Source organism: Phalangium opilio, unplaced genomic scaffold (genome assembly GCF_054372755.1).
Source record: "Phalangium opilio isolate 3A_F unplaced genomic scaffold, DU_Popi_V2 ptg000079l_1, whole genome shotgun sequence".
NCBI classification, from domain to species: domain Eukaryota; kingdom Metazoa; phylum Arthropoda; class Arachnida; order Opiliones; family Phalangiidae; genus Phalangium; species Phalangium opilio.
Genome location: NW_028324187.1, coordinates 5,088,265 through 5,115,944, shown reverse-complemented (window position 1 = coordinate 5,115,944; position 27,680 = coordinate 5,088,265). Strand labels below are relative to the sequence as shown.

General features: G+C 39.0%; 5 protein-coding genes and 1 pseudogene across 8 annotated transcripts; 5 read left to right on the top strand and 1 right to left on the bottom strand.

Annotated features, from left to right (window-relative positions):
• The first annotated feature begins 191 nt into the window (after window positions 1-191).
• LOC149654335 (dyslexia-associated protein KIAA0319-like protein) lies at window positions 192-10,708 on the top strand. Of its 3 annotated transcripts, XM_089845803.1 has the most exons (19): window positions 194-439; window positions 588-762; window positions 852-1,142; window positions 1,215-1,293; window positions 2,570-2,798; window positions 2,881-3,123; window positions 3,555-3,642; window positions 3,710-3,802; window positions 3,877-4,009; window positions 4,300-4,791; window positions 6,072-6,220; window positions 6,280-6,431; window positions 6,494-6,703; window positions 6,788-6,882; window positions 7,207-7,385; window positions 7,454-7,576; window positions 7,642-7,744; window positions 7,800-7,888; window positions 10,235-10,708. In XM_089845803.1, the coding sequence occupies exons 2-19, from the start codon at window positions 660-662 to the stop codon at window positions 10,363-10,365; spliced, it is 2,982 nt and encodes a 993-aa protein (XP_089701929.1). In that variant the 5' UTR covers window positions 194-439; window positions 588-659; the 3' UTR covers window positions 10,366-10,708. The 3 variants fall into 3 exon arrangements, with proteins under 3 accessions (XP_089701928.1, XP_089701929.1, XP_089701930.1); XM_089845802.1 differs by having other exon boundaries at window positions 192-762; XM_089845804.1 differs by having other exon boundaries at window positions 223-762; window positions 7,642-7,732.
• A 1,630-nt stretch (window positions 10,709-12,338) lies between these two features.
• Window positions 12,339-15,688, top strand: LOC149654334 (E3 ubiquitin-protein ligase RNF217-like). The gene is made up of 4 exons (XM_089845197.1): window positions 12,339-13,772; window positions 14,469-14,634; window positions 14,695-14,896; window positions 15,067-15,688. The coding sequence occupies exons 1-4, from the start codon at window positions 12,913-12,915 to the stop codon at window positions 15,258-15,260; spliced, it is 1,422 nt and encodes a 473-aa protein (XP_089701323.1). The 5' UTR covers window positions 12,339-12,912; the 3' UTR covers window positions 15,261-15,688.
• A 122-nt stretch (window positions 15,689-15,810) lies between these two features.
• On the bottom strand, window positions 15,811-16,801 carry LOC149654333 (DNA-directed RNA polymerases I, II, and III subunit RPABC1 pseudogene; annotated as a pseudogene). The gene is made up of 2 exons (XR_016370434.1): window positions 16,772-16,801; window positions 15,811-16,527 (listed from the first exon to the last, which is right to left on the bottom strand). The product of XR_016370434.1 is annotated as a DNA-directed RNA polymerases I, II, and III subunit RPABC1 pseudogene (transcript).
• A 1,505-nt stretch (window positions 16,802-18,306) lies between these two features.
• On the top strand, window positions 18,307-23,113 carry LOC149654332 (xaa-Pro aminopeptidase ApepP-like). The gene is made up of 20 exons (XM_089845196.1): window positions 18,307-18,457; window positions 19,615-19,703; window positions 19,954-20,064; window positions 20,125-20,188; window positions 20,255-20,460; window positions 20,520-20,667; window positions 20,730-20,825; window positions 20,893-20,974; window positions 21,033-21,120; window positions 21,184-21,303; window positions 21,364-21,450; window positions 21,519-21,631; window positions 21,687-21,836; window positions 21,894-21,954; window positions 22,020-22,089; window positions 22,154-22,258; window positions 22,318-22,392; window positions 22,456-22,532; window positions 22,596-22,694; window positions 22,755-23,113. The coding sequence occupies exons 1-20, from the start codon at window positions 18,403-18,405 to the stop codon at window positions 22,953-22,955; spliced, it is 2,097 nt and encodes a 698-aa protein (XP_089701322.1). The 5' UTR covers window positions 18,307-18,402; the 3' UTR covers window positions 22,956-23,113.
• Window positions 23,076-25,121, top strand: LOC149654331 (uncharacterized). Its single transcript, XM_089845251.1, has 7 exons — window positions 23,076-23,103; window positions 23,686-23,757; window positions 23,830-23,982; window positions 24,045-24,305; window positions 24,391-24,510; window positions 24,565-24,939; window positions 25,000-25,121. Exons 1-7 carry the CDS (start codon window positions 23,076-23,078, stop codon window positions 25,110-25,112), a joined length of 1,122 nt encoding a protein of 373 aa, XP_089701377.1. The 3' UTR covers window positions 25,113-25,121.
• A 174-nt stretch (window positions 25,122-25,295) lies between these two features.
• On the top strand, window positions 25,296-26,277 carry LOC149654330 (peptidyl-tRNA hydrolase 2, mitochondrial-like). Its single transcript, XM_089845801.1, has 5 exons — window positions 25,296-25,558; window positions 25,614-25,703; window positions 25,781-25,902; window positions 25,987-26,099; window positions 26,171-26,277. Exons 1-5 carry the CDS (start codon window positions 25,418-25,420, stop codon window positions 26,218-26,220), a joined length of 516 nt encoding a protein of 171 aa, XP_089701927.1. The 5' UTR covers window positions 25,296-25,417; the 3' UTR covers window positions 26,221-26,277.
• The last annotated feature ends 1,403 nt before the right edge of the window (window positions 26,278-27,680 follow it).

Sequence of the window (27,680 nt, the reverse complement as noted above, 5' to 3'; positions counted from 1 at the left end):
AACGAGTGACACACTTATGGAACATATCTTATAAACTTATGTTACAGCAAAAGCGTTCCGGAGGTATTTCCGTAATGTTTCAAAACGTTACAGCAAAAGCGTTCCGGAGGTATTTCCGTAATTTACAATTTCGACATTGGAAATAAATTTTTATTAAAAAAAACTCTATCGACTCTAAAAGCTTGAATCTTTTTGGCCGATTGAATGAGCTTCTATAGCGCGAGCAGCTTGCGTTGTCGAGTGCGTGATCGAGTGGGCTATGATATGGGAATTAGGAAATTGTGTTTGTCCTATTTGTCGTCTGCTAAGTAGACTGACAATATGCGGGTTAGACTGTGACTGACTCTCTGACGCGTTAACATGAGACCTATTTAGTGTAAAAGTAATGATTTAAAGTGCTAAATGTGACTATATACTGAACGCGAATTCAAAAGTTAATGTAAGTTTTAGAAACGGAATTGTTTTATTTAAGGTATCGATAGGTAAAGGCTTAATGAAATAGATATAACGCACACCAAAAGCAGTTAATCAACATTATGTCATTCACCCATCCGTGTAATACGTATCAAATTTTTTCTAACTCGCAGGACATTCCTTGAATTGATATTTCCAAATAATAAGCGTGAAATACTTACCTGTTTGTGTCGAAAAACCCCAAAATGAATGTTAGGTTTCAGTCCCCATATTTTTCGTTTATCTTACACATCCTGATTATTGGTATCACACTTCAATTTAATATCGTTAATGCCATCAACAATAATGGTAAGTCTTTTTCACAGTTTTATAATTAAATTTTAACCATATTTTAACGGGATATTGATAAATTGGTAAACAATTACATGTTCTCTTAGCTTTACTTCCAAATATTGACTGTCCTAAGTCAGACTACGGTGAATTATTAGTTGAACACCATGTTACCCCTTATGGCAATTTAACAGCGGGAGAATATACGAAATTAGAGGGTTCTTATTCGTTACCCGATTGTGTTAAGGCTTGTTGCGATAGAGATAGCTGTGATGTCGTTTTCTTGTTCAATTCCACTTGTTTCTTAATTACTTGTACTGATGATAAAAACTGTAGTCCATTACCTCGAAAAGGGGAGAAGTTTGATCAGGCTTTCATGGTTAGAGTTGGAATGGGAGGTAATGACTTCTTAAACTTAGTTTTCCCTAGTTTTTGGGAAGTTAAATTTATTTGGACTCATTAAATGTTAGGTTCAGATTACAATGGTTCTTATATGCACAGTTCAGATAGTGTTGATTTGCCAGAAACAGTTGATCACACCTCAGAAGGGTATGTCTAATATTTGGGAGGGTTGCCACTCGTCTGAAAAAACCTACAGATGTCGGGGAATTTAAAAATAGGCCAAAAACGTCAGGGAATTGAATTTTAGTTGGAAAATTGGTTGGGTTTAGATAAATTGCAATGGTTCCAGTGTTGAATTGTTTATAACAAAATATACTTGTTAAAGGAAAGGGTCTTATGCCTTAAAAGAACAGCCTTTTTCTAAATATAAAAGGAAAAATATTATAATAAATTATATCTTTTTACAAAATAGGAGTCTTAAAAACGAGGACTACCGCGCCGCCATTGGTATAGTGGCGTCTGCTAAATCGAACCCACCTTAGTGACCTTACCCTTACCACTCTCAAGCTGTGAGAATTCAACCAATCCCTTATGGATAAAAGGTTCTGGCTAGCAGACGCCACTAAGCCAATGGCGGCATAGTAGTCCTTGTTTTTAAGACAAATTAAAGGAATAGACTAAGATAAGCCTACTTTTTTTTTCTCCTTGATATATTTATAAGTGGCGTAAGTGCAAAGATCCGGGTTTTATTTTTAAATTACGATTCCAGCTTTTCAATTAAATAACTTATATGGGCGCCGCCATTGACCCCTGTAATGAAGCTTCTCTGTATGTTGTGTGACGTGTTAGTCCAAACGATGATTGGCTCATACACACTGCTAGTAAGATAGCTCGTTCTACACGTAGTCTGTTGCTAGAAACGTTCCCTTAAATTTCGTTTTCTGGATCGTCTCACTCTTTTTATTAAAGTTATATTATTGGCCAACAGAGGGTGAGCAAAAGCCAATAAGATTTTAGACTAGGAAATTGGCGAAATTTTATAGAAAGACACCTCGCAGTATGGCCTAACGCGAAGGGGCCAGTGTATTACGTTACATGCTCTTCATATCTTACATATCTTCCTTATTGTGGATAAATACATGGTTCCAATTTTAAATATCCATATTTTTATATGATCTTTCCAATAAAAAATAAAAAATTCTAGGGTGAACCATGCATATTATTTTGTAATAACTAGAGATAATTTATTTTTTATATATATGCCTATATTTAGAAAAAGGCCGTTCTTTTAAGTTATAATATGTAGAAACGGGATCTTTTTCCTTAACCTTAACAACTAGACATAAGTTTTGGCCTGAAAAAAAATTGGAATATTAAGGAAAAACGGGTGCAAACTGAATCAGGGAAAAGTTTTGTGGCAACCCTTAATTCATTTTAGGACGTGTTTTTGAGCATAGTATTAAATCCCCATTTCTGATATTAGTCCATTTTACGATGGAACTATGGCTGAATTATCAGCCGACGAATCGAGGCTGCATATTCACGCATTGGGGAGTCATATTAAAACTTGCATTTACGGGTTACAAAGCGATTGCCCTTTGAACGAAGAATGCAAAGCCAAAAATTCCAGAGCTAGGCAAGGCTTGTGCATATGCAAAGCCGACTTTATAAGAGTTAGAGACGGCTCTTGCCAACCTATAACGGCAACTGAGGTGATTATTATTATTACCATCGCTGTTTTGAAACAGTCAAACGAGCGCGAATTTAGTACGAATAAAAATAAATAAATGTTAGATACCGCCTACTACGTTACCAACTGTATCTTCGACTGTTGCCATCAAACATCTGGTGGTTTCTGCCGGTGATGACAGAGTGCTTTACTTACCGGAAAATTCGGTGACCATATCGGCATACGCTTTGCCCAAAGCACCAGATGGTGAAACTTACAAATTCGAATGGACGCTGGTATCGCATATCGAAGGAAATGAACCAGGTTCAATGGAAGACCAAAATACTCCCAATTTGAAACTTTCAAAGGTCATATTTTCGCTTATAATTCTTTAGAAGCGTTTAGATCTTGGGTTTAAAAGTAGCAAGAAGTGATATCTAGTTTATTAGGGAGAAGGTATAAATTCACCACATTTCCAGCTTTATCTCCAGTCCAAACGTATAGTAGGTCCGGAGTTAAACCCCGCCTCTAAATTATAACCAGCATCTTATTGATTCTTCAATACTCACGTCAGCGCGACGTGAAGGACGAAAATTACGTATTTTCCGACTGAAGAGAGGCAGCGAAATAGCCCGGCGGCCTCCTTTTACGTCCCCCCCCCTTGTATTTTGAAAGGGGGACTGGGACTATGGCCTCGCGCGAATACTTAGCCATCTTATACCTTCTCCCTAATAAACTAGATATCACTTCTTGAAAGTAGATTCGATCTTAATTCGTAAATTAACTCTTCAATATGTAGTTGAGTCCGGGTATTTACACTTTTAAAGTATCAGTTACTGGTAATGATGCTCAGGGTGAGAGCAAAGTTAACGTGACTGTTCTACCAGGTATTAACTAGTATTATTACTAGTAATAGATTAATAATTTTAACGCACTCTTTGTGGTAATTAAAAGCCAAACAAGCCAACATTCCACCCGTCGCAATTATACAACCAGATAACGTTACTGTACAGTTACCAAATCGCGACACTGTTCTAGATGGATCTTGTAAGAACGAACAATCAATATTCTTCGTGAAATTACATTTACAACATTCGTGAAATTGTTTCGGGTGTTTTTAGTTAGCAAAGATTACAACAAAATCGTTAAGTACCATTGGGAAGCGGTAGCCGAACCAATTGGTTATAAGGCACCGTTAAATGACACGCCCACTTTGCAACTTAAGAGTCTAATTCCCGGTTTCTATCGATTCAAGTAAGTCGCGTTAATTAGCCTTATTCCTGATCAGCGCCACCTACCCATAGCGGCGACTTTGAGAACTACTGTAAGCGGCAAGCCAATCAGATGTCGCTAAAATCTAGTGACGTCACTGACTGGCACTCTCGGGTCTTACCAAAAATGACGTCACCAGATTTTAGCGACATCTGATTGGCTTGCCGCTTACAGTAGTTCTCAAAGTCACCGCTATGGGTAGATGGCGTTGATCAGGAATAAGGCTAATTCTTGGGAGGGTGTAGATTGTTGTATTGACGGTTGGTTTTCAGATTGACGGTAACTGATTCGCAAGATCTATCGAATTACACGTTCGCGAATGTTACCGTCTTGAAAGAAATTGACTATCCACCAACGGCCAACGCGGGTGACGATGTCGTCATATTTTTACCGAAAAACGAAGTTTATTTGAATGGCAATGCGTCGACTGATGATAAAGGCATTAAAAGTTGGCAATGGCAACATATGAAAAACTCGGATGCAAATCAACCCGTTGACGTTGAGGGAACAACCAGTCCCTATTTGCACATATCGCACCTTGACGTTGGAGTTTATAAATTTCAATTGAAAGTGACTGATACGGCGGACCAAACTTCGATAGCCGAAGTCAGAGTCTTTGTCAAACCAGAAAATAACAAACCACCTTCCTCCAACGCTGGACCCGATTTGAAAGTATCCTTACCCATGGAGGAACCAATTGTACTTGATGGAAGTCCAAGTACGGATGACGCAACACCTGCCAAGTGGCTCTGGGAACAAATTAAGTAAGTATTGTTGTAGGATTGAAGCGGGTCAGGGAATTTGGGCTTATTATCAGAAGTATATAATACTTCTCTTCGAGAGAAGTGTACAAGCACTAAGCGGGGTAAGTGTAACGTCACTCTTCCCAACATCGGAACGTTTAGAGCAAGGTTACTAAACCGAATCACATACGCGATAAATAGTTCCCTCATCATTACTCTATCAGCGTTTAAATATTTGGCAAGACGCATGCATGCGCTTGTGCATTTTTGTCCCACGTCAAGACAATCAAGGTTTGTGGGATGATTGCTGGGGATTTAGTGCCAAACAACTATAGAATTCACCCGAGGGGTCCGTCATTCGAAAAAAAAACCGTACGGGATTTTTAAATACCTCGGAATTTTATGGATTTTTTCGTATTTTTTTTATTCATATGGATTTGTCAATTTTTTATAAAAATCCAAAATCCAGTAGGATTTTCAAAAAAACCATTGTATTTTTGAATTTTTTCATGGAATTTCGTATTTTTTCTCGGGATTTTGTATTTTTTTTCGGGATTTTGTATTTTTTTTCGGGATTTTGTATTTTTTCGTGGATTTTGTATTTTTTCGGGATTTCGTAATTTGTTTTGGGATTTCGTATTTTCTTTGGGATTTTGTATTTTTAACTGTAATTTTTATCGTCTTCCTGGATTTGTGAATTTGAAAATTTTGGATTTTTTGTGGATTTTCACAAAATTTTGGATTTTTTTGTGGATTTTCACAAAATTTTGGATTTTTTTGTGGATTTTCACAAAATTTTGGATTTTTTTGTGGATTTTCACAAAATTTTGGATTTTTTTGTGGATTTTCACAAAATTTTGGATATTTTTGTGGATTTTCACAAAATTTTGGATATTTTTGTGGATTTTCACAAAATTTTGGATTTCTAAAAAATTTTCGGTATTTTTGGATTTTTTTTTCTGGATTTTCGGTGGATTTTTGGATTTTTTACATAATTTTATATATTTTGAAACTTTTGAAAGATCTTCGGATTTTTCAAAAAATACAAAATCCTTTTTGTATTTTCACTGGAATTTTGGATTTGTTTTTGGATTTTTCCCCGAGCGTACGGGATTTTTTGGCAATGATGGACCCCTCGAATTCACCTTACGGTGCGATGCCCATTTGTAGTTTGATGAGCGGGAAAGCAAACTAAAAGGGTGAGCCTGGGAAGAATGACGTTACATAACTAAAGCATAGGGAGGATACAGAGTGTCATCCTTCTTCTATTATCCCCTTCTGTTATTATCTAATGATCCCAGGGGTCCAAAACCTGCCAAAATGAAAGACACTGATACAATGAAAGCCAAGATCTGGGGTTTAGTGCCAGGCGAATACACATTCCAACTTACAGTTTTTGATAGTAAAGGTGCCAATGGAAGTGACCAAGTCAATGTTATTGTTACTCAGAGTAAGTCCATGTCCATGTCTTCAAAACATTGCCATCATTTTCAATCATCATTATTTCAGCCAAAAACATGCCACCACGCGCTAACGCAGGTGGTGATAAGACCGTTTACCTCCCAGCCGGTGTTGTTACGTTAAATGGTAGCCTATCCTCCGATGACGTTGAGATTACTTCTTATAAATGGACCAGGGAATCCTCATCTTTGGCCATTGGTGTAAGATTAGGAATCTCGCGTCAATTTCATTTGTAGTTCCAATTAATTGACTTTAACTTCAGGATATCATCGAGGATTCGGCTACCAAACCCGTTTTAAAGTTATTTAACTTAATACCCGGTCGTTACTTATTTCGGTTGACGGTGACGGACGCCCAAGGTGCGACAGGGACAGATACAACTTCGCTAATTGTTAAACCGTCGCCAAATTTAATCCATCAAGTCGAAATGATACTAAACGCGGACATTAAAAGCTTCACTTATGAGCAGTTGGTAAGAATTCATCAATTCAATTCATTCTTAAACCTTGGTCGACTTTTCTCTTCAACCTTGCATGGCGACCTTGCTATATTGTAGGACATCTTACTAAAGCAACTGGAACTCCTAGTCCATAGCACTGATTCCGGTGCCGTGCAATTGATAAGTTTATCAGCAGATAGACTATCTCGACGGTTAGTTAGTCTAATTAGCGGTCTTATTCCTGATCAGCGCCATCTACCCATAGCGGCGACTTTGAGAACTACTGTAAACGGCAAGCCAATCAGATGTTGCTAAAATCTGGTGACGTCATTTTTGGTAAGATCCCGAGAGTGCCCGTCAGTGACGTCACCAGATTTTAGCGGCATCTGATTGGCTTGCCATTTACAGTAGTTCTCAAAGTCGCCGCTATGGGTAGGTGGCGCTGATCAGGAATAAGAGCGCTAATTGACCAATTAAAATTGATCTAGGCCTATTAGATAAAGGAATTGTTGCTTAATGGGTTTCGGACACTTTAGGGTCACTGTGATATTTGTTGTTAAAAGAGGCGGTACTGGCTCTTCAATGTCTTCAACCTCGAAGAAGGAGGTTGAAGAGCAATTTGTCAAAGCCCCTGAAGTTGTTGGCAGATTGAAACGTAAATTAAGAACTGATAGTTCGCTGTTGAACTTGGAAGTTTTATCAGTTCATACTGTCGGTAAGTTTGATTGACTTAATTGCGTTTAGTTTAGTTTAATCTTAGTTAATTAACTTAAATGGCTTCAGTTTGTCAAAATACGTGTTCCAATCATGGTAATTGCGATCCTTACACGAAGCGTTGCGTATGCGAAGCTTTTTGGATGGAAAATTACTTCCGGGCCCATTTTGGTGACGAGGAATCCAACTGCGGTAACTAATTTGGTGTGTTTTAATTTTAAGTAATTTTTGAGTTAACTTTTTTTAATTATCGACAGATTGGAGTATTCTTTACGTTATTATAGTGTTTATTGTGATATTATTGTCATTAATCGGTGCTGTTTGGGCTTTGACCTGTTCTTGTACGAGGTCAGTTCAAAGGTCATTTTTTTTTTTTTTTTTTAGATGGTAGAAGAATTTCTAATTTTAATTTCAGAATGAAATTGATGAAACCAAAGAGAAAACCGCGGTATATGTTGTTAGAAGAATTCGCAGATAAAGATTTGAATATTTCAAAAAGCAGAGGTATGTTCAATTTCGGGGACGCGTTCGACCCAAATTCGGGGCTATATCGGGGGCGTATTGGGACTAAACCTGGGGCTTTTTCGGAGACGTGTTCGACCCAAACTCGGGGGTATTTCGGGGACGTTTTCGGACGAAACTCGGGGCTATTTCGGGGGTCGTATTCGGACGAAACTCGGGGCTATTTCGGGGACGTGTTCGACCCAAATTCGGGGCGTTTTCGGACGAAACTCGGGGACGTGTTCGGACGAAACTCGGGGCTATTTCGGGGACGTGTTCGGACGAAACTCGGGGCTATTTCGGGGACGTGTTCGGACGAAACTGGGGGCTATTTCGGGGACGTGTTCGACCCAAACTCAGGGGTATTTCGGGGACGTGTTCGACCCAAACTCAGGGGTATTTCGGGGACGCGTTCGACCCAAACTCAGGGGTATTTCGGGGACGTGTTCGACCCAAACTCAGGGGTATTTCGGGGACGTGTTCGACCCAAACTCGGGGCTATATCGGGGGGCGTATTCGGACGAAACTGGGGGCTATTTCGGGGACGTGTTCGACCCAAACTCAGGGGTATTTCGGGGACGTGTTCGACCCAAACTCAGGGGTATTTCGGGGACGCGTTCGACCCAAACTCGGGGCTATATCGGGGGGGCGTATTCGGACGAAACTGGGGGCTATTTCGGGGACGTGTTCGACCCAAACTCAGGGGTATTTCGGGGACGTGTTCGACCCAAACTCAGGGGTATTTCGGGGACGCGTTCGACCCAAACTCGGGGCTATATCGGGGGGCGTATTCGGACGAAACTGGGGGCTATTTCGGGGACGTGTTCGATCCAAACTCGGGGGTATTTCGGGGACGTGTTCGACCCAAGTTCGGGGCTATTTCGGGGACGTGTTCGACACAAATTCGGGGCTATATCGGGGACGTGTTCGACCCAAACTCAGGGCTATTTCGGGGACGCGTTCGACCCAAACTCGGGGCTATATCGGGGGGCGTATTCGGACGAAACTGGGGGCTATTTCGGGGACGTGTTCGACCCAAACTCAGGGGTATTTCGGGGACGTGTTCGACCCAAACTCAGGGGTATTTCGGGGACGCGTTCGACCCAAACTCGGGGCTATATCGGGGGGCGTATTCGGACGAAACTAAGGGCTATTTCGGGGACGTGTTCGATCCAAACTCGGGGGTATTTCGGGGACGTGTTCGACCCAAGTTCGGGGCTATTTCGGGGACGTGTTCGACACAAATTCGGGGCCATTTTGGGGACGTGTTCGACCCAAACTCGGCGCTATTTCGGGGACGTGTTCGGACGAAACTCGGGGCTATATCGGGGACGTGTTCGACCCAAACTTGGGGCTGTTTCGTGGACGTATTCGACCCAAGTTCGGGGCTATTTCGGGGACGTGTTCGACACAAACTCGGGGCCATTTCGGGGACGTGTTCGACCCAAACTCGGGGCCATTTCGGGGACGTGTTCGACCCAAACTCGGGGCCATTTCGGGGACGTGTTCGACCCAAATTCGGGGCCATTTCGGGGACGTGTTCGACACAAATTCGGGGCTATTTCGGGGACGTGTTCGACCCAAACTCGGGGCTATTTCGGGGACGTGTTCGACCCAAACTCGGGGCTATTTCGGGGACGTGTTCGACCCAAACTCGGGGCTATTTCGGGGACGTGTTCGACCCAAACTCGGGGCTATTTCGGGGACGTGTTCGACCCAAACTCAGGGCTATTTCGGGGACGTGTTCGACCCAATCTCGGGGCTATTTCGGGGACGTGTTCGACTCAAATTCGGGGCTATATCGGGGGCGTATTCGGACGAAACTCGTGGCCATTTCGGGGACGCGTTCGACCCAAACTCGGGGCTATATCGGGGGGCGTATTCGGACGAAACTGGGGGCTATTTCGGGGACGTGTTCGACCCAAACTCAGGGGTATTTCGGGGACGTGTTCGACCCAAACTCGGGGCTATTTCGGGGACATGTTCAACCCAAATTCGAGCTATTTCGGGGACGTGTTCGACCCAAATTCGAGCTATTTCGGGGACGTGTTCGACCCAAATTCGAGCTATTTCGGGGACGTGTTCGACCCAAACTCGGGGCCGTTTCGTGGACGTGTTCGACCCGAATTGGGACTATTTCGGGGACGTGTTCGACCCAAACTCGGGGCTATTTCATCGTCGTATTCCACTGAAACTCGCGGAATTTCGCGGTCGTATTCCATGAAAACTCGGCCACAATTCGGGGTCGTAATCAAAGCAAAACTTAAACCTCTTAAGTCTATTTTTCATCTTCAAAACATATATAAACAAGTTGAACCAACCTCTTGTCTCCGCAATCTATTTATACAGGTAAGCAACAACACAGTAGCGTCATGGTATCAGAGTCCGACTCGGACACGATATTTGAATCGAGAACGAAACCATTACTTAACTCAAATGGTTACAAAGCCAATGGAATTGTCCGTAAAGTGCGAGCGTAAAAACTGAGTCACTGAGAGGAACAGTCGCGACGAAAGTGTGTGTGTGTCTTGTGTGCCTTATTTTTAGGCTTACGTAAAACGAACACAGTATTTAAAACACGGGAGTTCCACCTAAACTTCTACGAGTGAGAACTTTTAAACCATGACACGATGACGTCAAGAAATGTGCCAATTGGAAGCACACTCCAAATTTTCTAGTCAAAAAAAAATTGAATGATTTAAAAGTGGCAAGCATTGCAATTGCATTGCCTTTTTTATTTGTTATATGTAGAGAATTTGACGAATATGTGTTTAATTAATATATGTTTAGTTTAATTACATAAATTTATTCATTATATCTACAGGTAAGTGTTAATGTCTCAATTCTTTCATAGTTATGTTTTCTTAAACATCGCATTGCTGATCTGAGTCTGACACTTCAGGTTTGTACGTTAACTTAATTATTTCTAGGAAAGGGGGGGGGGTTATTTTTCTCCTACAATATGGGGTTTTCCTTCTATACATACATTCCTTAACGGGCTATGTAAAATAACATTCGTGTTAAGTGCTACGTGTGTTTATCGTAGTTGCCCTCGAATAGCTAAGCCACCTTGTACAAGGCATAAAGTTAACCAGAACCCTTTTCTTCCCCCCCCCCCGCGTTCGGAGTTTGACGTCAAATCTTTTATCAGGGAGGAGAGACTTGAGAGGGAGTGTTAAAGTGAATAGGCGCGTTCGTTCGCTTTCCTGGCTAATCTCGTCTCTCTCTGGCGCTGACTCGGGGACTCATCGCGGTGTCCGCGCGCATGCGTCAAATCTAAAAACCGGCTTTGAACTAGAAGGGGAAGGTCGTGTTGAATTTCTGCCATAGTTATAAGAAGTGTTGTTTTTTAATTGTTCAAGTAACCCTAAGTATTTAACAAGAGCCGACATGGTAAATATCGTTTTCAAACCATTTCCCAAACCAAAAACAAAGCTGGAAACTTATTGAAAGTGAATAGACGCTAGTGGAAATCGGTCTTCCACAAGCTAATATCCATCTTTTACGTTTTTCTATCTGGGTTTTTGGCTTTGGAAACGCGTGGAAGGTTATTCTTTTCATATATTTTTAAGCAAATACCTTGAATCATTCCTACAACCGTTACAAAAACTATTTGGCATATTTATTAAGCCTCGGTTTCCTCCCAACAGACGTTGATTGTTGGTTGAACAGAGTGAGTGAGTGGGGCAGCAGTCGATGGAAGCGGAAGCTGGCGCTGGCGGCAGAGAGAATTTTTAAATTCTCTCTGCTGGCGGTAGTAAACGACGTCACTCGCGCCTGCGCGTTAGCTAAAATTGAGGAACGGAGATAAAAATTCCTACCCCCCACTTTCTTTCCCATTTGCCACTGTATGACGGTTTTTTTAGCATTAGATCAACACTCCCTCTAAGGTTCCTTACTCCCTGCTTTTATGTAATATAGGCAGAGATATACCTTTTTATTAGTCAGGCGTATGGGGGTGTTGGTTTACGCGTAGGAGGGAGGAAGAAAGCGAAGTTCGCCGCTAGCTAGTAACACGCAACTACAATGAAAAATATCGACGCGTTGCGGATATACAAACGCACTCAGCGACTGGGAATCTATCTCCCAACGCCCTAGTTGATCGTCCCTTCAACCCGTCCCGCTCTCTCCTACTTGTACACTCGGCAGTGCCTTCCCCAACTAAAAACACTTTAACCCTCCCGTGACGTGTGGTGTGAATTGGCTCGTCGAATCAATGAATAAGCCAAACACACGGGTGTTTGTTTATTAAACCTCATTAGTTAGAAAAACAGTTTCTTAAATAAGCCATTTACCAAGATGGGTGTCCCAGAGTAGAACTACGTCTCGCATAGGATATTGTTTATGAAAAATTACAACGGAATCGCTTATAGTTACTAATTTTTTCTCGAACAAAAATTATAATTTTAATCGGAAACTAGTTCGTTTGGGGCTTGTCAAGGTATCTAGTCAGGGTAGGCAATCAATGATCCATAAACCAATAACGTTACGTAAGGAACCGGAGAATTAAGATCCCAATATTTTCCCATTGTTACCTACACCTAAATCCAAAATTTAATTTCATAACCCATAAAAATGACATCACCTAATTAGAAGGCAGGTGTTCCGAATGGAACAATGTTTGGGGAAAAAAGGTGATAGCTCGGAGTGAAATTTCACTGCGAAAAATGAGGTAACGTTGATCGGAGAGAATCTTCACTCCCTCATTCTTCTCGCGCTAAACGTTGCTATGGTTACCGTATCGACCTGTTCCACGAAAGTAAGGCTAAGCCGCGTTTCACTCCTCGAAAGCCAACAGTGTAGGAAGTTCCCGGAGTCGCGTTAGGCGAGCTTTTCCCCGCAACACTACGTTACACGACACGACACATTTACCAGCTGGTCTGTGTACTGTATCGCCTCCCGTAATGAAGAATTTAGACACCTAATCGCACTAGCTAGGACTTCACTTTAGTAACGCGTCATGTTGGACATCGTATGATTTCGCTAAACATAATTTGAATTAAACGTACGTTTTAATAATAACGGAAATGAAAGATTTGGCTACCAAAGACGACGTTGACACTAATGAAGACACTCTGCAAGAAGACGTAGGGAACCATTTTTCCTTCGACAGTGTCAAATTCGTTTTGGAATGTTTCGTGTTGTCTTTCGGACCCGCGACACCTCACTTGGGTCGCAATCATCCGTCATCGGACCCTGAAAGGTACGTCAAAAGAGCTTTACATCTGAATCAACCACAAATGACGAACAAGGTTAGTTGGACATCTCGTTCTTCGGGACACGCTACGTCAAGTTCCAATGTACCTCGAGTCCAACCTCCACCACCTCCCGGGTTCGCCGTTAGACCAAACCCTGACCACCAAGAAGGTCCTACGTCTTTCGCCGATGAGTTTATATTAAGGGAATTATCCGAGATGAGGGTATTGTTGGAACGCCTTTTGGAGTCACGTGATGGTACTGCCGATCACGACTTACTGGATCTATTAATACTGTTACCGGAACACCCGACGAATAGGAGGGACTCGTCTCAAAGTTACCCGGTGGGCGAATCAGGGTTCTTGGAATGCGAAGTATGTTTGGATTTGAGATGGCTTTACCGTCGGGCTTGTTGCAATTTCCCGGTTTGCAACGCCTGTCTCGAACAGTATTACGGTCACAAAGTGTCCGAAGGAGTTGTCCAGATTGAATGCTGTAACCCAGCGTGTCAAAGTTACGTCCATCGCGAAGAAATTGCCGCTAGATTGAACCCCGAGAACAAGAATCTCTTTTACAAGCTCCTGTCTCGGGCCAATCAGGTTGAGAACGCCAAGACGTGCCCCAGGTGTTGTCACGTCCTTTCAGTTGACCTCAAGGAACGCAAGAAGAAAAACAAAATTGATGCCTCAAGGTACGTGATATTTGATACTGAGTTCATAGTAGAACTTATCGGGTAACCAATCGGAAGATACTTATGGGTGTTTGGTTATTTGTAACCTATTTCATAACGCCTCATGATCCCCAGCCTACAGCGCAGGCGCTTAAAAGCGTTATGAAAGGCAACGTTTTTACATCAAAATGGTCTATATTCATGATCTAACGTCTTTCGAAAGAGGTCAGGCAAATGTACGCCAAACTAATTTAATTTATGAGAGATGTTTACTATTCCTAAGAAACCCGGACTAATTAATATTCAGCCTGGCTTGTTTTATGTATTTATTTTTGGTATCTCTTCATCATTATTGAACCCTTTTTGGCGTCTCAGAACAGAAGGGATACTGGAGAATTTATAGTTTAGCTCGATATTATATAATCCCTTAAAGGCCTATACCTATCATCGTTTGTAATTGGAACGAAACCTTAAAAATGTATGATGGCCTCAAAGATAAGACGCATTTTTATACATGCGCCTGACGTTCGAAACTCTAAGGCTTAAAATTTAAGAGGTTAATGAATACTTATTGGATTATTTAACAAAAAGAGTGAAGGAATTTAAATATGAACATTTACCCTAAGAAAATCTAGAGTCTAGACCATTTGAAAGTATTCTTATTATGGGAAAAATCTCTCGAAACTTTATCGTGGTTGATAATTGATGACGTTTTAGGGTCCAGTGTCCAACATGCGCTTTAGAATGGTGTTTTTCATGTCACGCACCATGGCACGAGAATACCACTTGCCGTCAATTCATTAAAGGCGATAAATTATTGAAAACATGGGCCAAGCAACTAAGCTACGGTCAAGTTAATGCTCAAAAATGTCCGAAATGCAAGGTATATTAGAATACACTACATTTTAAACGTTAATTTAACTTTTTTTTAAATAAATTTTAGATTTACATTCAACGTACCACGGGATGCGACCACATGCACTGCACTGGGTGTAAAACCGATTTTTGTTACCGCTGTGGTGACCGTTTTCGACGCTTGAAGTTCCTCGGCGATCACTACAGTAAACTAAGCGTATTTGGTTGTAAATACCGCTACAAAGCTGATAACCCTGTTCAAAGAAAGCTAGTTCGTGGAGCCATTTTAGGTATTTATAATTGATCCCAAAACTTTGATATGTCGTGCGCATCTTGTTTAAACTTCATGCGCCACTTGTATCCTTAAAGCGATATAACGTTTTTGGTTTCTTTAAATAATAGATATGGCTGGCTGGGTATTATATTTAGGTTTATTTATCGTGTATTTATTTGTTTACAGGTGGAAAGGTTGCAGCAGCGCCTGCCTTAGCAGTGTTGGCGGTCAGCGCAGGCGTAATGGCAGTCGGTTTGGGAGTTTTCGCCTTACCTCTTTACGGGGGAATACGATTATTAAGGTGCTATAAGGCTAAACATAAGCCCACCCTCAGAGAAATGCCGACCTTATTGCAATACACTTCTGTTAATTGCCCTTAAAAAGTCTGATAACTCGTTAATTAAATAACTTTAAAATCAAAATACAAGGAAATAAACCTTTCTCCTATTAAGACATAACTTCCATTAACTATAACCAACCGTGACTGCACCCTAACTAACTAATAATCTTCCATAAAATGTCTGTCAATTTTCAAAGGCATAGTTAACAACAAAAGAAAAATAGCCTATTTATTTTAAATTTAGAAATATTAATTTTTAACTCCTTAACCTAACCTTCGCATTTCTCTCTATAACTTTCTTCCATTTAAACAATAATAATGATAAAATAAGTCGAATTACGGTGGCGCCACCACGTGTAGATTGTAATTAATAACGGGCCTCTAGTCAAGCTGGTACGAGAATATATAATTGTCAAATATAAGTATGTTTAATATAAATAATAAAATCTAACATGATTCTCCTTCCATTGAATCATAATTGTTATGTTATACTTAAGTTTACTAAACTAAACCGGACCAAACCGTACTTTTCTATAGGTAACAGTAAGAACAATAAGTCATCATACACATTGCTTTTACGTTGAATCAATCAACGTATAGGTTACCAATAACCTTTTTATTGATCTTTTCATAGAAAACTATATTACACAACCATTCTTTACACAACCATTCTATAAGATATATATCGGCCAGCCGTTTCACTGGGCCGAATAATTTTTACTACTTGACCTCGCTTCAGACCGTAGTATCTCGCGACGGGATCGGATACTTGAATTCTCATCAGCTGAGAATCCTTTAACTTGTATCTTGTCAGCAATTCAGACTTCTCTTCCGGAGTCAATACCACGTGTTCCGGGACCAACTCGTGCTCCGTGACGTTGGTTAGCAACTCACACTCCATAAAGTACTCCAGGATATACTTGGGAGCCATATCGGTCAGGGCGACTTTGGCCAAAGGCGTCATGCTAGCCTGGACAACGATGATGGCATGGAATATGTTTTCTTCTTGCATACGCGTGCAGTACAACTTGATGTGTTTGACACCGACCTTGGTATCGTCCGGGTGGAAGATGAACATTTGGTCAGTTGGATCGTCGTTATGAGCCACCATACTGGTTAAGTCGTTGCGACTCGGATGTTTCTCGCTGGGACGGTCGCCGTATTGGGCTTTAAATTGGTCCAAAGTTTGATCCAATTCTTCTTGAGTTACTAGGTAACCACGGTCATGGCATAGTTGAGTTAGAGTTTTTTTGATACGCCATAAACGATAAATTTCAAGTTCGTCATCCATGTTGATGTAACTAAAACTTGAAATTCAAATTTCGTTAATTTTGAATGTTTAATTTGATATTCGTGGACGTATTTATAAAAAGAACACAGTACTGGAAGGGAAGGTACGCTATGACTGGCTGGAAATTAGTAATGGGTCTTTTACTTCGTCATAGCCGGGGTTGAAGGGAAATTAACACTTTTGGTCTATTGACCGTACCAAGCAAGCTTCTATTCCAGTACTATTATCTATGTTTTAATTAATAATTTTTGTATAATTACCAAGTTATCGCTTAACTAACTCGCGTGGTCGGATGAAATTTTCAAGTAAGTTTTTCCCTACCATATTTATCCCTTATATACCAAAGACATTTAAAAAAAATAGGCCTTATTACGTCATTTAATATAAAACAACCGGAAATGCGAGCCTACAATTATACTATCTAGTCTACGGCATTTTAGACCTAAAGGTTTCTTAATACGAATGAAAAGTTTTAAAATTAGAAATAGATACATTTAAAACTGAAACAAAAAAAGACGAGATAATTTGTCGATCGTCTTTAAAAGCTATTGTTTGGCACCGCTTTAAATTACGGTTATTACGTTTAAGTACTAGACGCCACTCCCTCGATATGTTTATACAAAAAATAGTTCTAGTGAGTGTAACACCCCCGCGTCTTGAGAATTTATTTTTTGACAGAGAAGCTTTAAGAATCTAGTGGAAAACACAACGTAAACAAAAAGAAGTCTCGGTTTAATCTATACTTCTTCTTCAAGGCTGTAATTGGTTTGAGCGAAAGCAGTTTCCCCTGGTGCACAGTTAACCGGCTTACTTATTTACATTATATAATAATAATAATATATCTTTTTATATTTTTGCCAGAATGTAGGTCGTTCTTTTTAAAACAAGAGTTAAACATTCCTTCAAGGCAAAGTTTTTCAAAAGAAACCCTGCAGAGTGCAGATGTCTGAAATCCAAGTTGACAGTAATGTTATTTTTTGGTGAAGTAGCTGTACTATTAAAGCAACCGTATATATATACTAGACGTTTCCCGTCAGCCCGTCGGGACATTTTTTATTACTTTTCATGCTGACATTATTCCTTAAAAGAGTTTTTAATTTTCTGGCCGCCATTTAAAAGATGGCCACAAATCGAACCCGAAAGACCATTCAGCCCGTCTATAGGTTAAAGGAAACCAGTGCACTAAATATTTGCGAAATCGGTTGAAACGCGCGGACTTTGTTGCATAGAGATGATTTCTTACATTTCTGGGCGCCATTTTTAAGATGGCGGCGGATTGAAAAAATCTTTCTTAGTACGCGCCTACTACCTATGAGTAACGTTCCTGCAAATTTTCAGCTTTCTAGGGCAAGCGGTTTGGGCTGGGCGTTGATTATCAGTCAGTCAGTCTGTCAGTCAATCAGTCAGTCAGTCAGTCAGGACTTTGATTTATATAGATATAGATGTATTTTAGTACCTTCTAAGCCACACAATGATCGGGATGATATATGGACACATAGACGTTAGATAGGGGCCATATGACATTAATGTTACCAGTCCACCAAAGTCATTCTAGGTAATTTGGATAAGGTGCTTATTTTTCTATCGATAAACCAATCACCATCCCAGTGTTTATAAGATCCATGGTAATCATTATCCATTTTGAACATCAGTACTTGCTCGGTACTTTGAGTGGCAACGCTCCTAGCGGCGTTACGAGAGCCGCTTTGCCATTAAATTGAGATAATTTATATTACTAAAGTGAATAGTGGCGAGCGCGCGCCACACTCAACTCGAGATTATGAATTCCCGGAATTTCGTACCCTTTTTTTACTAGTCCGGTTAGCCCGGTAGTGACATAATATATGTTTAAGTTTTAAGTACTGTTTAATACAAATTTCTTCGGAAAAACATGGGATTTTCACGCACGGTCACTGCCGCGTGTTTTATTGCAATTTGGAGCTTCGGTAAGTCTTGATTGTAATTAAATTAAACTAATTACGGAGTTTATGTTTGGTTTGTCACAATAAGTTCATACGAGAACTACACGTGAATTTTTTAAATTTCAAATTGTCGATTTATAATTTTTTCTGTAAGCTTAACAGTTTAGTTTCTATTGGTGGGAACACGGTTATACAAGCAATCTAACACATATTAGAGTAATAAATGCATAGTTTCATTAAACTGGCTAAATTTATGCACTCTTGGTTTAATAACGTTTAAAGATAATCTGACGGTATTTGAGAAGATAAACTATTCTTGTTATGGTCTATTGTTCGATGTGATAATCACATTAAGGTATTTCGTAGATTCTGGAGATTGCAAATCGCGCACGAGTGTAGTTGTTTATTTCACGTCACAGATGTTTTTAATACTTGTATAAGGTCGTGAAAACAAGTGATATCCCGAAGAACATATTTTTACCGAATATAGATAGCTATGTAGTTGTTTGGTGACTCGTAATAAACCAAAACATACGTCAAAAACAAAATCAGTTAGAGAAGCTATCAGTTTATGGAACTTGTAAAACTTTACAATATCCATCAAAGCAGAAGTATTTCTACGAGTTTTTAGTTCTTTGCCTTTATAAATGTACTTTAGCAAAGGACAATCGACATCACCAGAAGAAGCTATTTGTTTTTACAGCTGATAAACTGAACTCTATTTATGCAATGATCATAGATCATTTTGAATGTCAAAGAGGCCACACATTTCGGAACACGAGTTTACCATATGACAACACTCCATTTAAAGTAGAGATACAACTTAACATAAAATAGATATTTACTACTACGACCGCAATTAAATTAATTGAATGTAGTAAAATTTAAGTTTAGGACCCATTATAATTTGTCTGGTTGCGTGTCCACTTTAAAATAATAATTTTCTGTCAAAATGTTGTACGGTACTTTTCAAAGATAGTATCAAGTATTGGATCCGGTCTACCATGTTTATTACTGTTTCGACGATGAATTACTCGCTCTAAGGCGAATGAATCGTTAATTACTTTTGAGATAGAGAGGGTCGTATTCGCACTACAGATTTTGAAAGCGAACATTTGCTCTTAAAACAAATGGTGGAGCTCTCAAAGTACTTGATGCGAACGAAGATATTTGTGTTACAGGTTTCGATGTTTTGGGATTGGACCAGAAATCTGGAAGAAATAATTATGCTAAAAAAGATGACGCATCAGAGTACAACAATTTTTGCAATGTAAGTGATTTTAACATCACGTTACATTAGCATATTTTTCCAGGAATGTATACAGCTTATAGGAATGATTGTGGCCCATATCGCTAACGTTAATTTCTACGCGGGTTTTGTGGGCGGGGCTTGAGCACTTACTGTATGTCACGCTTCATAATTTTGACGTCTTTCTAGCTGTGATTTCATTGCTTGGTAGCATCGCGAGTTCCTTATAGCTGCATGCATTCCAGATTTTATATACAATGTTTTATAATAGGTAGCGTCTCCTATCAGAGTGAATACAACTGAAAGGTTGCGCCGTTTAAGACAAAGGATACGATTCTACGACCTCGACGCTTACATAATAACTTCAGATGACGAGCACCAGGTTAACAGCTTCACCATGGCCATATTTTGATGATATTTATTATTACAAATAATATTACAGAGCGAATACGTAGCTAATCATGATAAAAGACGTGCATACGTCACCGGTTTCAGTGGTTCAAGTGGTAAGAAGTCATTTTGAAAATTGTACGTTGAACCAACCAAGTTTAATTCGTATGGCGCCATAACAGGAACCGCGGTCATTTTGAGGGAAAATTTAGCTGCCCTATGGACCGATAGTCGATATTACATTCAAGCCGGCGAAGAACTCGATTGCAATTGGTTGTTAATGAAGGATGGCATGACGGAAACGATTACATTGGAAAATTGGATCATTAAACACGTTCCGAAAGGTCATTTGGTTGGAGCTGACCCTAGTCTAGTTTCGCAATTAACGGTATAAATGTGTAACGTTCGTAAGATAAAGAATTTCTGAAAATGTCTTTGACCTAGTAGTGGACCGAATGGGACGAAACATTAGCCAAATCCGGCATAAAACTGTTATCGAATATCAGTAACTTAGTGGACGATATTTGGAAGACCACAAACGGAAGAGAACCCGAACCAAATGGAAAAATTGTAGTCCATGATTTGTCCTACACTGGTATGTAGAAGTACCATAAGTTAATGGTGTACGTTGTACCTTGTAAGTATTAATTGTCGCAGGAAAGTCATGGAGAGAAAAGGTTTCCGATGTTCGTAAAAGTCTGACGTCTAAGAACGTGGATGCGATAGTTGTGACGGATTTAAGCGAAATTGCATGCAAGTATTTTTAATAATTATCCACCACGAACCCAGTTCAATTAAAGTTTAATACAAATACCTAAAGGGTTATTTAACTTAAGAGGATCCGATGTACCTTATGTTCCCGTTTTCAAAGCGTACGCGTTGATAACCACAAAAGACATAAGGTGATTATTGTTTTATCTTTGATCATTTCAAATTTATTTAACTTCGATTAATTTATAGTTTGTACGTGAAACCAAATCGTTTAACTCAAAATGCCATTAATCATCTGGGTAGCGTTGATTGTCAGAACGGAGTTTTATGTGAAAAGGTAGGAAATATGAACCAAAACTGCTTAGTTCGTTTTAGTTAGTGATATTTCGGACATTTACAGGTCAATATTAAGAACTACACTGACGTGTTTTCCGATTTAAAAGCGGTTTTACGTGCGGAGAGTTACAAAGTGATCGTTTCGCCCAAAGCCAGTTACAAAATTTATTCAAGTATTCCTAAGGTATGAATAAATTGTCTAAACGTGGATGATAGTATTGTAATTCACCCATTTATATTTCAGTCTCAATTAGTATTGGAAAGATCTCCAATTTTACAAATGATGACTGTTAAAAATTCCATAGAAGCCAAGGGAATGGAAAATGCAATGGTTAGAATTTTAAATGTTTTCAATTTAAAAATATTTGCGATTAATGTTTGGAATATTTTAATCAAAAGCTGAGAGATTCCGTTGCATTGGTGGAGTTCTTCTCGCTTCTTGAAGATGCGATAATGAAAGGTGAACACTTTGACGAGCTCAGCGCGGCGGCTAAAGTTGAGGAGTGCAGAAGGTTCGTACTGTTAATTGTCTTTTAATATTTTATATTAATTTTAATCATTTTTTAGTAAGAAGGAGCTATTTAAAGGTCCTAGTTTCGAGTCTATATCGTCCTTCGGTACCAACGCCGCTTTGGCTCACTACGCCCCCAGCAAAGCCACCAACAAAATAATTGATAAAAGTAACCTGTATTTGTTAGATTCAGGCGGACAGTACTTGTAAGTATAGCTAATACAAGTATGAAACAATCAACATGTCACATAAATTTATTTCAGAGATGGAACGACAGACGTGACGCGAACCCTTTGTTTCGGCGACCCAACGGACTTCCAGAAAGTAATTAAGCAGCCAACTTAGCTTCAAAAAAAAAGTAAATTAATAATTGTAAAATTTATATTCAGGAAGCTTACACTCGTGTCCTGCAAGGTTCAATTGACTTAGCCAATATAGTATTTCCACTCGGAACCAGTAGTAAGTAACAATCATCATTGAAGAGATTCCTCAGCCCAGTATAACGTTACTTGTCTCGTTCTAGGTACCGCTATAGAAGTTCTGGCCAGACAGTACTTGTATCAATATGGCCTAGATTACGGTCATGGTACCGGACACGGAGTTGGCGCTTATTTGAGCGTCCACGAGTGTAAGTATATGGTCAAGATCGGGATTGGTCATTATTTTATTGAATTATGCGCGATTTAGACCCGCCATTGATATCGAAGCCATCGCGAAACGCGTACGACGACCAGATGAAAGCCGGGATGTTCACGTCAATCGGTATGATGAAATGTAAATGTAAATTGAAGTTGAAATTGTGCCTTTAGCTAATGAACTTCTCAGAACCCGGCTTTTACCAAGAAGGAGAATTTGGAATCAGAATTGAATCACTGTTCAAGATAGTAGAAGCGGAAACTAAGGTAAGCAAATGCTGAGCAAAATGATTAAGTATAACCAGCGTCGCGTGCTTATTGCAATTTCAGTATAATTTCAACAACGTTACGTTTCTCAAATTTCAACCGGTTATATTTGTACCGTTTGAACCGAAACTAATCAAGACGGACTTGTTGACCAAAGCGCAGGTAAGGCACTGACCAAAACATTAGGTCCTGGAGGGGTAATTAAGTCTTCAAATTCTCCAGATAAAGTGGTTAAACAATTACAACGCTAAAACAATTAACCTGATTGGTAAAGAGCTTCGTAAAATCGATAATGATAGGGCAATGAAATGGCTCTGGCAAAAGACTCCGCAAATATCAGAGTCGAAAAATGACGCCAGTTCGTTGACGTTATCAACAGCCCTAGTTTGTTTCATTGTATATAGGACAACCTCAGTATTTTAGGTGTATTTTGTGTCTGTTGTGTACTGAACATAGAATGAACGCGCGTAATCGCGGGTATCGTAAAACGGGACGATAATTCCGTGAAACAAGTCAAAAAGAAACTGTAATTGAGCGTATTCAATGCCGGAGTGGCAATTGGAAGTCACACGTTTGGAAGTACACATCCGCGTACATTTAGTAATGAAATATTATTATATAAAGTTGTTGTGATAAGCTAAGTTCTTATTTAATGTACATTGTGAAATAAATGGTTTTATTTGGATTTTTTGTAAGTTAATCATAGGTGTATGCACAGATTAGTTTTTGAAACATCTGTGAAGTGAAAAAACCACGCTTTCAAATTTTCCAGCATGGTAATGTGTTATTCAGTTCCAGTTCTACAAGTTTACATCCTCTATCTTCGGCTGGAATAATATATTGTCTACTTTTTCCCTTTCTGCCACCATGGAGAAATATTACAGGAGGCTTAACTTTTAATGACACTATTATTCTCACACCAATAAAAACTGATCCGCAATTTAAATTATTTATCAATTTACACTAGACATTGTCAGTTTTTTTAGCCGGTCCATGACGTAAATTGAGATATTTGATGTTTTTTATTTTACACTTCAACACAAGAGGCAATTTTACAACAGTCTTAACAGCGCAGTGATTAAACTAACTACAATGTATCAAACTTTTAAACAACTTTTATTCCCGCTTTTTTTGTTTTTAACTTACATTTCAGTTACATTAGGCAAGGAAATTCGTGAAACTCAACCTAATGGTTTAATTTCAACGAACAACAGGTCTTCTAAATGTAAGCTTTAATTTAAAATTTTAACAAATCAAGTTAAATATCTAGTTGCGTATTGCTCATTTGCTCTTGTAGTTTTCCCTGTGTTGAGTTTCGTTAGATTCGTAAACTCAGAGTGCGTTGCGGATGATTTGCGTAACGGTACTTGCTTTAATTACGACGAATGCAAGAAACTGGGAGGATTTCCAATGGGTAGTTGCGCGTCAAATCTGGGTTCTTGCTGCGTGTGTAAGACGGACTTATCCCCTCTATTTTGCGCGGTCTAACGCGAACACTACGGACCTTTTCAGTTCAAGACACTTGCGGTGGTGCGATATCCGTTGACAACGCTCATTTTCTTAACCCTAGCTACCCGACCAAGGACCAGATTTTACCCGTCCCATGTACCTTACTTATCCTGGTACCCAATGGTACTTGTCAAGTTCTTCTCAGGTTATTAGAATTTAATATCAGTCAACCCGACCACGATACGGTTTGCAGGAAGGACCGGATGTGGTTTAGCCAATATCCTTCTATGCCTACAATATGTGGATCCAACTATGGACAACACAGTAAGACCCTATAGTGACTGTTGACCTCCCAACTTTGTCTTCTGGTAAACTTGTAACAGTAAAAGTCTAATGTTTCCTAAACTAGTGTACATCGATGTGGAAGGTCTCACTGTAGTTAAGCTTATGATTAATACAATGGGTTCGGATTTTGGTCGCTCATGGAACATTAAAGTCCAGTTTGTGTCTTGCGGCTCAAATAGTTTAGGTGAGTACTTTGTCCGTGAGTTACCATTGACTCTTATAACCTACATCTTCGCAGCACCTGTGGGTTGTCTACAATACTTTGGTGGTCGCTCTGGTACCGTGTCGAGTTTCAACTTCTACGACGTCATTGACTATGATGATTACGAGGACTTGCATCTAGAAGCCCCACCATGCGCTACCCATTTAGCCAATCAGAATTACGCCATCTGCATTAAGAAATTTCCGGGTATTTGCAAGATCGAATGGACAGCGGAAACTATCGAATTGACCGGCAATGATACTTATCCAATCGCCGATAGGGGTGACTCCTGTCAAACTGATTACGTCATTATACCACATGGTAGAATAGGGCGTGAAGTTCGAACGTACGATAGGTATTGCGGATTCGCTTTGAACGCTCATGGAGCCATTGAAAGCGCGGCTGTAGAAAGTAAGTGCATTATTCTATATTAACTTCGTGATAATGTGGTATTAATGTATTTTTGAGTAGGTGACTCGTTACCATTTGAAGTAAGAGTGATTACAGATGGTAGAGAAGACTTATACGAAGTTACTAGAGGTTTTAGACTTAATTACCGACAAATACGATGCGAAGATTGCTGAAATTATGTGAATATTAGATACAGTACTATTTATTTATATTATCTATGCTTTTTAATAAAAAAATTTTTTTTCTATTATTACTTCGTAGTGCGAGAACTCGGGTATAGGATTTAAGTTACCCGCGAGACTCCAGTAGTAAATTTTCATTTATTTCCAGCCCACTTCTGATAATGCATATAAAGTGTCGTCTGCTTTAAAATATGACAAGTCGCGCCTTCAAGCCTTGGCAAATACATTTGACTAGTTTTAGTTGTATTTCTTAAATATTGCATTTGAAATTAGATTAAATTAGTTAAAAATTAAATATGGGAATAGAATATGGACCAATTACAGCGGCAGGTGTCGTAACTGGTCTTAGTTGCGGTATTTGTCTAGGCTGGCTTCTACGTGGGGGAGTTGCAAATTTAAGACTTTTAGGATTTGGTTTAAGAAATAATAAACTTAAAGTAAGTCTATTAATTAATATTTCTTAATAATTAATGAATTAGTCGTGATAATTAGGACGCTTTCGACAATGTTTCCGGTGAATTAAAACTAGTTTTAATCGTTCGTGAAGATTTAAAAATGGGTAAAGGCAAAGCCGCTGCTCAGGTTAATAACTTTCACTTCACTTAAGCTTAATTGCTAATTGTAATAATTTAATTTCAAGTTTTGAAATTAAATATTAGTGCTCTCACGCAGCAGTCAAAGCTTATACACAGTTACAGAAAATTAATCCTGCACTTTTACATAAATGGGAACTATGTGGACAAATGAAAGTTGTTTTAAAAGTTAAAGATGAAGATGAATTGTATGTTTTTACTTTTCTAAAATAAATTAGGCTTAAATAGGGAATCATTCCAAGCCTAAGGTCATAAGTTGAATCCTGTTTTAGATTAGAATTAGAGAAAGCAGCTGCTAATGCAGGATTGATAACTAGTTTAATAAGGGATGCTGGTCGAACACAAATTGCACCAGGAAGTAAAACTGTTTTGGGAATTGGGCCAGGTATATAAGTTTTATTCATAACCTGGATTAAGTGTATGTATTTAATTAATTAATTAGACTAATTATTAAAGGTCCTGAGGAGATCCTATCAAAAATAACAGGGCATCTTAAATTGTATTAACAAATTTAAATTTTGTGCCTAAATTATTAATAAATTTGTAAAGCATAAAAACTTTTATTAGTATTAGCATTGCTTTTTTAATGGTTAAAATATTAGAGTTTTCAAAAAATATCATCAAACATGAATCCAGATGATTTAAAACATTAAAATTGGTCATTTTTAGACCAATTTTCAATCTGCAAAGTGTACAACTTTCAACTCTTGTTTGACATTTGCATTATCATTATCAGCAAACTTCAACCATTCTGATTCATCATCAGTTGATGAACTTGTTTCATCATAATCTTTCTTCTCTTTACATTTTGTATTGTTCTTATTTGTGGACTTCTTAGAAGCTGTCCTTTTTTTACCAGAAGTCAAATTGGTAACTCTGTTTTTCTCACCAACCTTCTCCGAGTTTCCCATTTCTTCCACAATCGGACACTCTTTAGTTGATATTTCTTCGAGTTTTTTAACGTGTCTATGAAGCCAACGCCTGCAATTGGCGCATCTATGAAAGGGATTAGCTGGGAGGAAGGTTTTATTTGTCATTTCGATAAATATCAAGCAGTTTAGGTCCTGGTACGCGAAACCCCCACCAGGGTACATTCTTTTAACCGCTCTATTATCTTCAGTGTCATTAGTAACTGTACCATATTCATCAGGAGTTATACCACAACATAATCTAGCACTCCCACACCTTAAAAATCCATGCGTTGAAACTTTATTCAATATTTCAATAAACCCTTTATCAATTAGCCATAAATTATTCTGAAATACAGCAATTTTGTCTATTTTTTGTACACTTGTATTTAATGCTATTAAAATAGCAGACCATGATCTTGAAGATATTATGACTTTTACAGGGTTTATGACGGCATTTTCTTCGCGTAGTTCCGCAAAATATTCAGAGGTAGCACTCTCTTCAATTGTTTTATCAGTAGGGAGACATTGTTCTTTTGTTGTTATGTATCCTCCAATAGCTGGGAAATATACTGTGTTTGTTGAATTAGTTATTTCTATTGTTAACAATCCATTTCCATCGCCAGGGGAAGCTACTTCCGTAATTTTAAGGTTGTTAAACGTGTCACTAGCGCTTTTAATTATTGCTCTTAATAAGTCATTGTTCATTTTTGACAATTTGCGGTTTTAGTGTCACTTTGTTTGTATTATTGAGCCAAGGCTTAAAGATAGGATAAGACGATGACATTCAAACAAACCGCGGAGAAAAGGAGGAATTTAGGCTTAGTAATGTACTAATTTTGTATGCCAACTTAAATTATAGTAATTGAAGAACTAATTAGTGAGCCGTTTTAAACCTGTCCTGTAATTTCTTTAATTTTAGCTCACGAAGTCTCTTGTTCCAAATACAATTTGACACAAACCACAGCAGACGAACTGATTCACCAATCACCAGTCTCTATTCCTGTAACCAGTCTTATTTCCGGCCCTGTTTATGTTATCCATTTATCCAAGCAGGC

What these genes read in the sequence shown, in the direction of transcription:
- LOC149654330 (XM_089845801.1), top strand. Translation starts at nt 25,418, where the DNA reads ATGGGAATAGAATATGGACCAATTACAGCGGCAGGTGTCGTAACTGGT. An exon ending in AAGGCAAAGCCGCTGCTCAG is followed by an intron (nt 25,704 to 25,780) that starts GTTAATAACTTT and finishes ATTAAATATTAG; the next exon opens with TGCTCTCACGCAGCAGTCAA. An exon ending in TGTTTTGGGAATTGGGCCAG is followed by an intron (nt 26,100 to 26,170) that starts GTATATAAGTTT and finishes TAATTATTAAAG; the next exon opens with GTCCTGAGGAGATCCTATCA.
- LOC149654331 (XM_089845251.1), top strand. Translation starts at nt 23,076, where the DNA reads ATGCCGGAGTGGCAATTGGAAGTCACAC. An exon ending in TCTGGGTTCTTGCTGCGTGT is followed by an intron (nt 23,983 to 24,044) that starts GTAAGACGGACT and finishes GGACCTTTTCAG; the next exon opens with TTCAAGACACTTGCGGTGGT. An exon ending in TGAAAGCGCGGCTGTAGAAA is followed by an intron (nt 24,940 to 24,999) that starts GTAAGTGCATTA and finishes ATTTTTGAGTAG; the next exon opens with GTGACTCGTTACCATTTGAA.
- LOC149654335 (XM_089845802.1), top strand. Translation starts at nt 660, where the DNA reads ATGAATGTTAGGTTTCAGTCCCCATATTTTTCGTTTATCTTACACATC. An exon ending in TAATGCCATCAACAATAATG is followed by an intron (nt 763 to 851) that starts GTAAGTCTTTTT and finishes ATGTTCTCTTAG; the next exon opens with CTTTACTTCCAAATATTGAC. An exon ending in AACCTATAACGGCAACTGAG is followed by an intron (nt 2,799 to 2,880) that starts GTGATTATTATT and finishes AATAAATGTTAG; the next exon opens with ATACCGCCTACTACGTTACC.
- LOC149654332 (XM_089845196.1), top strand. Translation starts at nt 18,403, where the DNA reads ATGGGATTTTCACGCACGGTCACTGCCGCGTGTTTTATTGCAATTTGG. An exon ending in AGTACAACAATTTTTGCAAT is followed by an intron (nt 19,704 to 19,953) that starts GTAAGTGATTTT and finishes GTTTTATAATAG; the next exon opens with GTAGCGTCTCCTATCAGAGT. An exon ending in CTTCAGATGACGAGCACCAG is followed by an intron (nt 20,065 to 20,124) that starts GTTAACAGCTTC and finishes ATAATATTACAG; the next exon opens with AGCGAATACGTAGCTAATCA.
- LOC149654334 (XM_089845197.1), top strand. Translation starts at nt 12,913, where the DNA reads ATGAAAGATTTGGCTACCAAAGACGACGTTGACACTAATGAAGACACT. An exon ending in AACAAAATTGATGCCTCAAG is followed by an intron (nt 13,773 to 14,468) that starts GTACGTGATATT and finishes ATGACGTTTTAG; the next exon opens with GGTCCAGTGTCCAACATGCG. An exon ending in AAAAATGTCCGAAATGCAAG is followed by an intron (nt 14,635 to 14,694) that starts GTATATTAGAAT and finishes AATAAATTTTAG; the next exon opens with ATTTACATTCAACGTACCAC.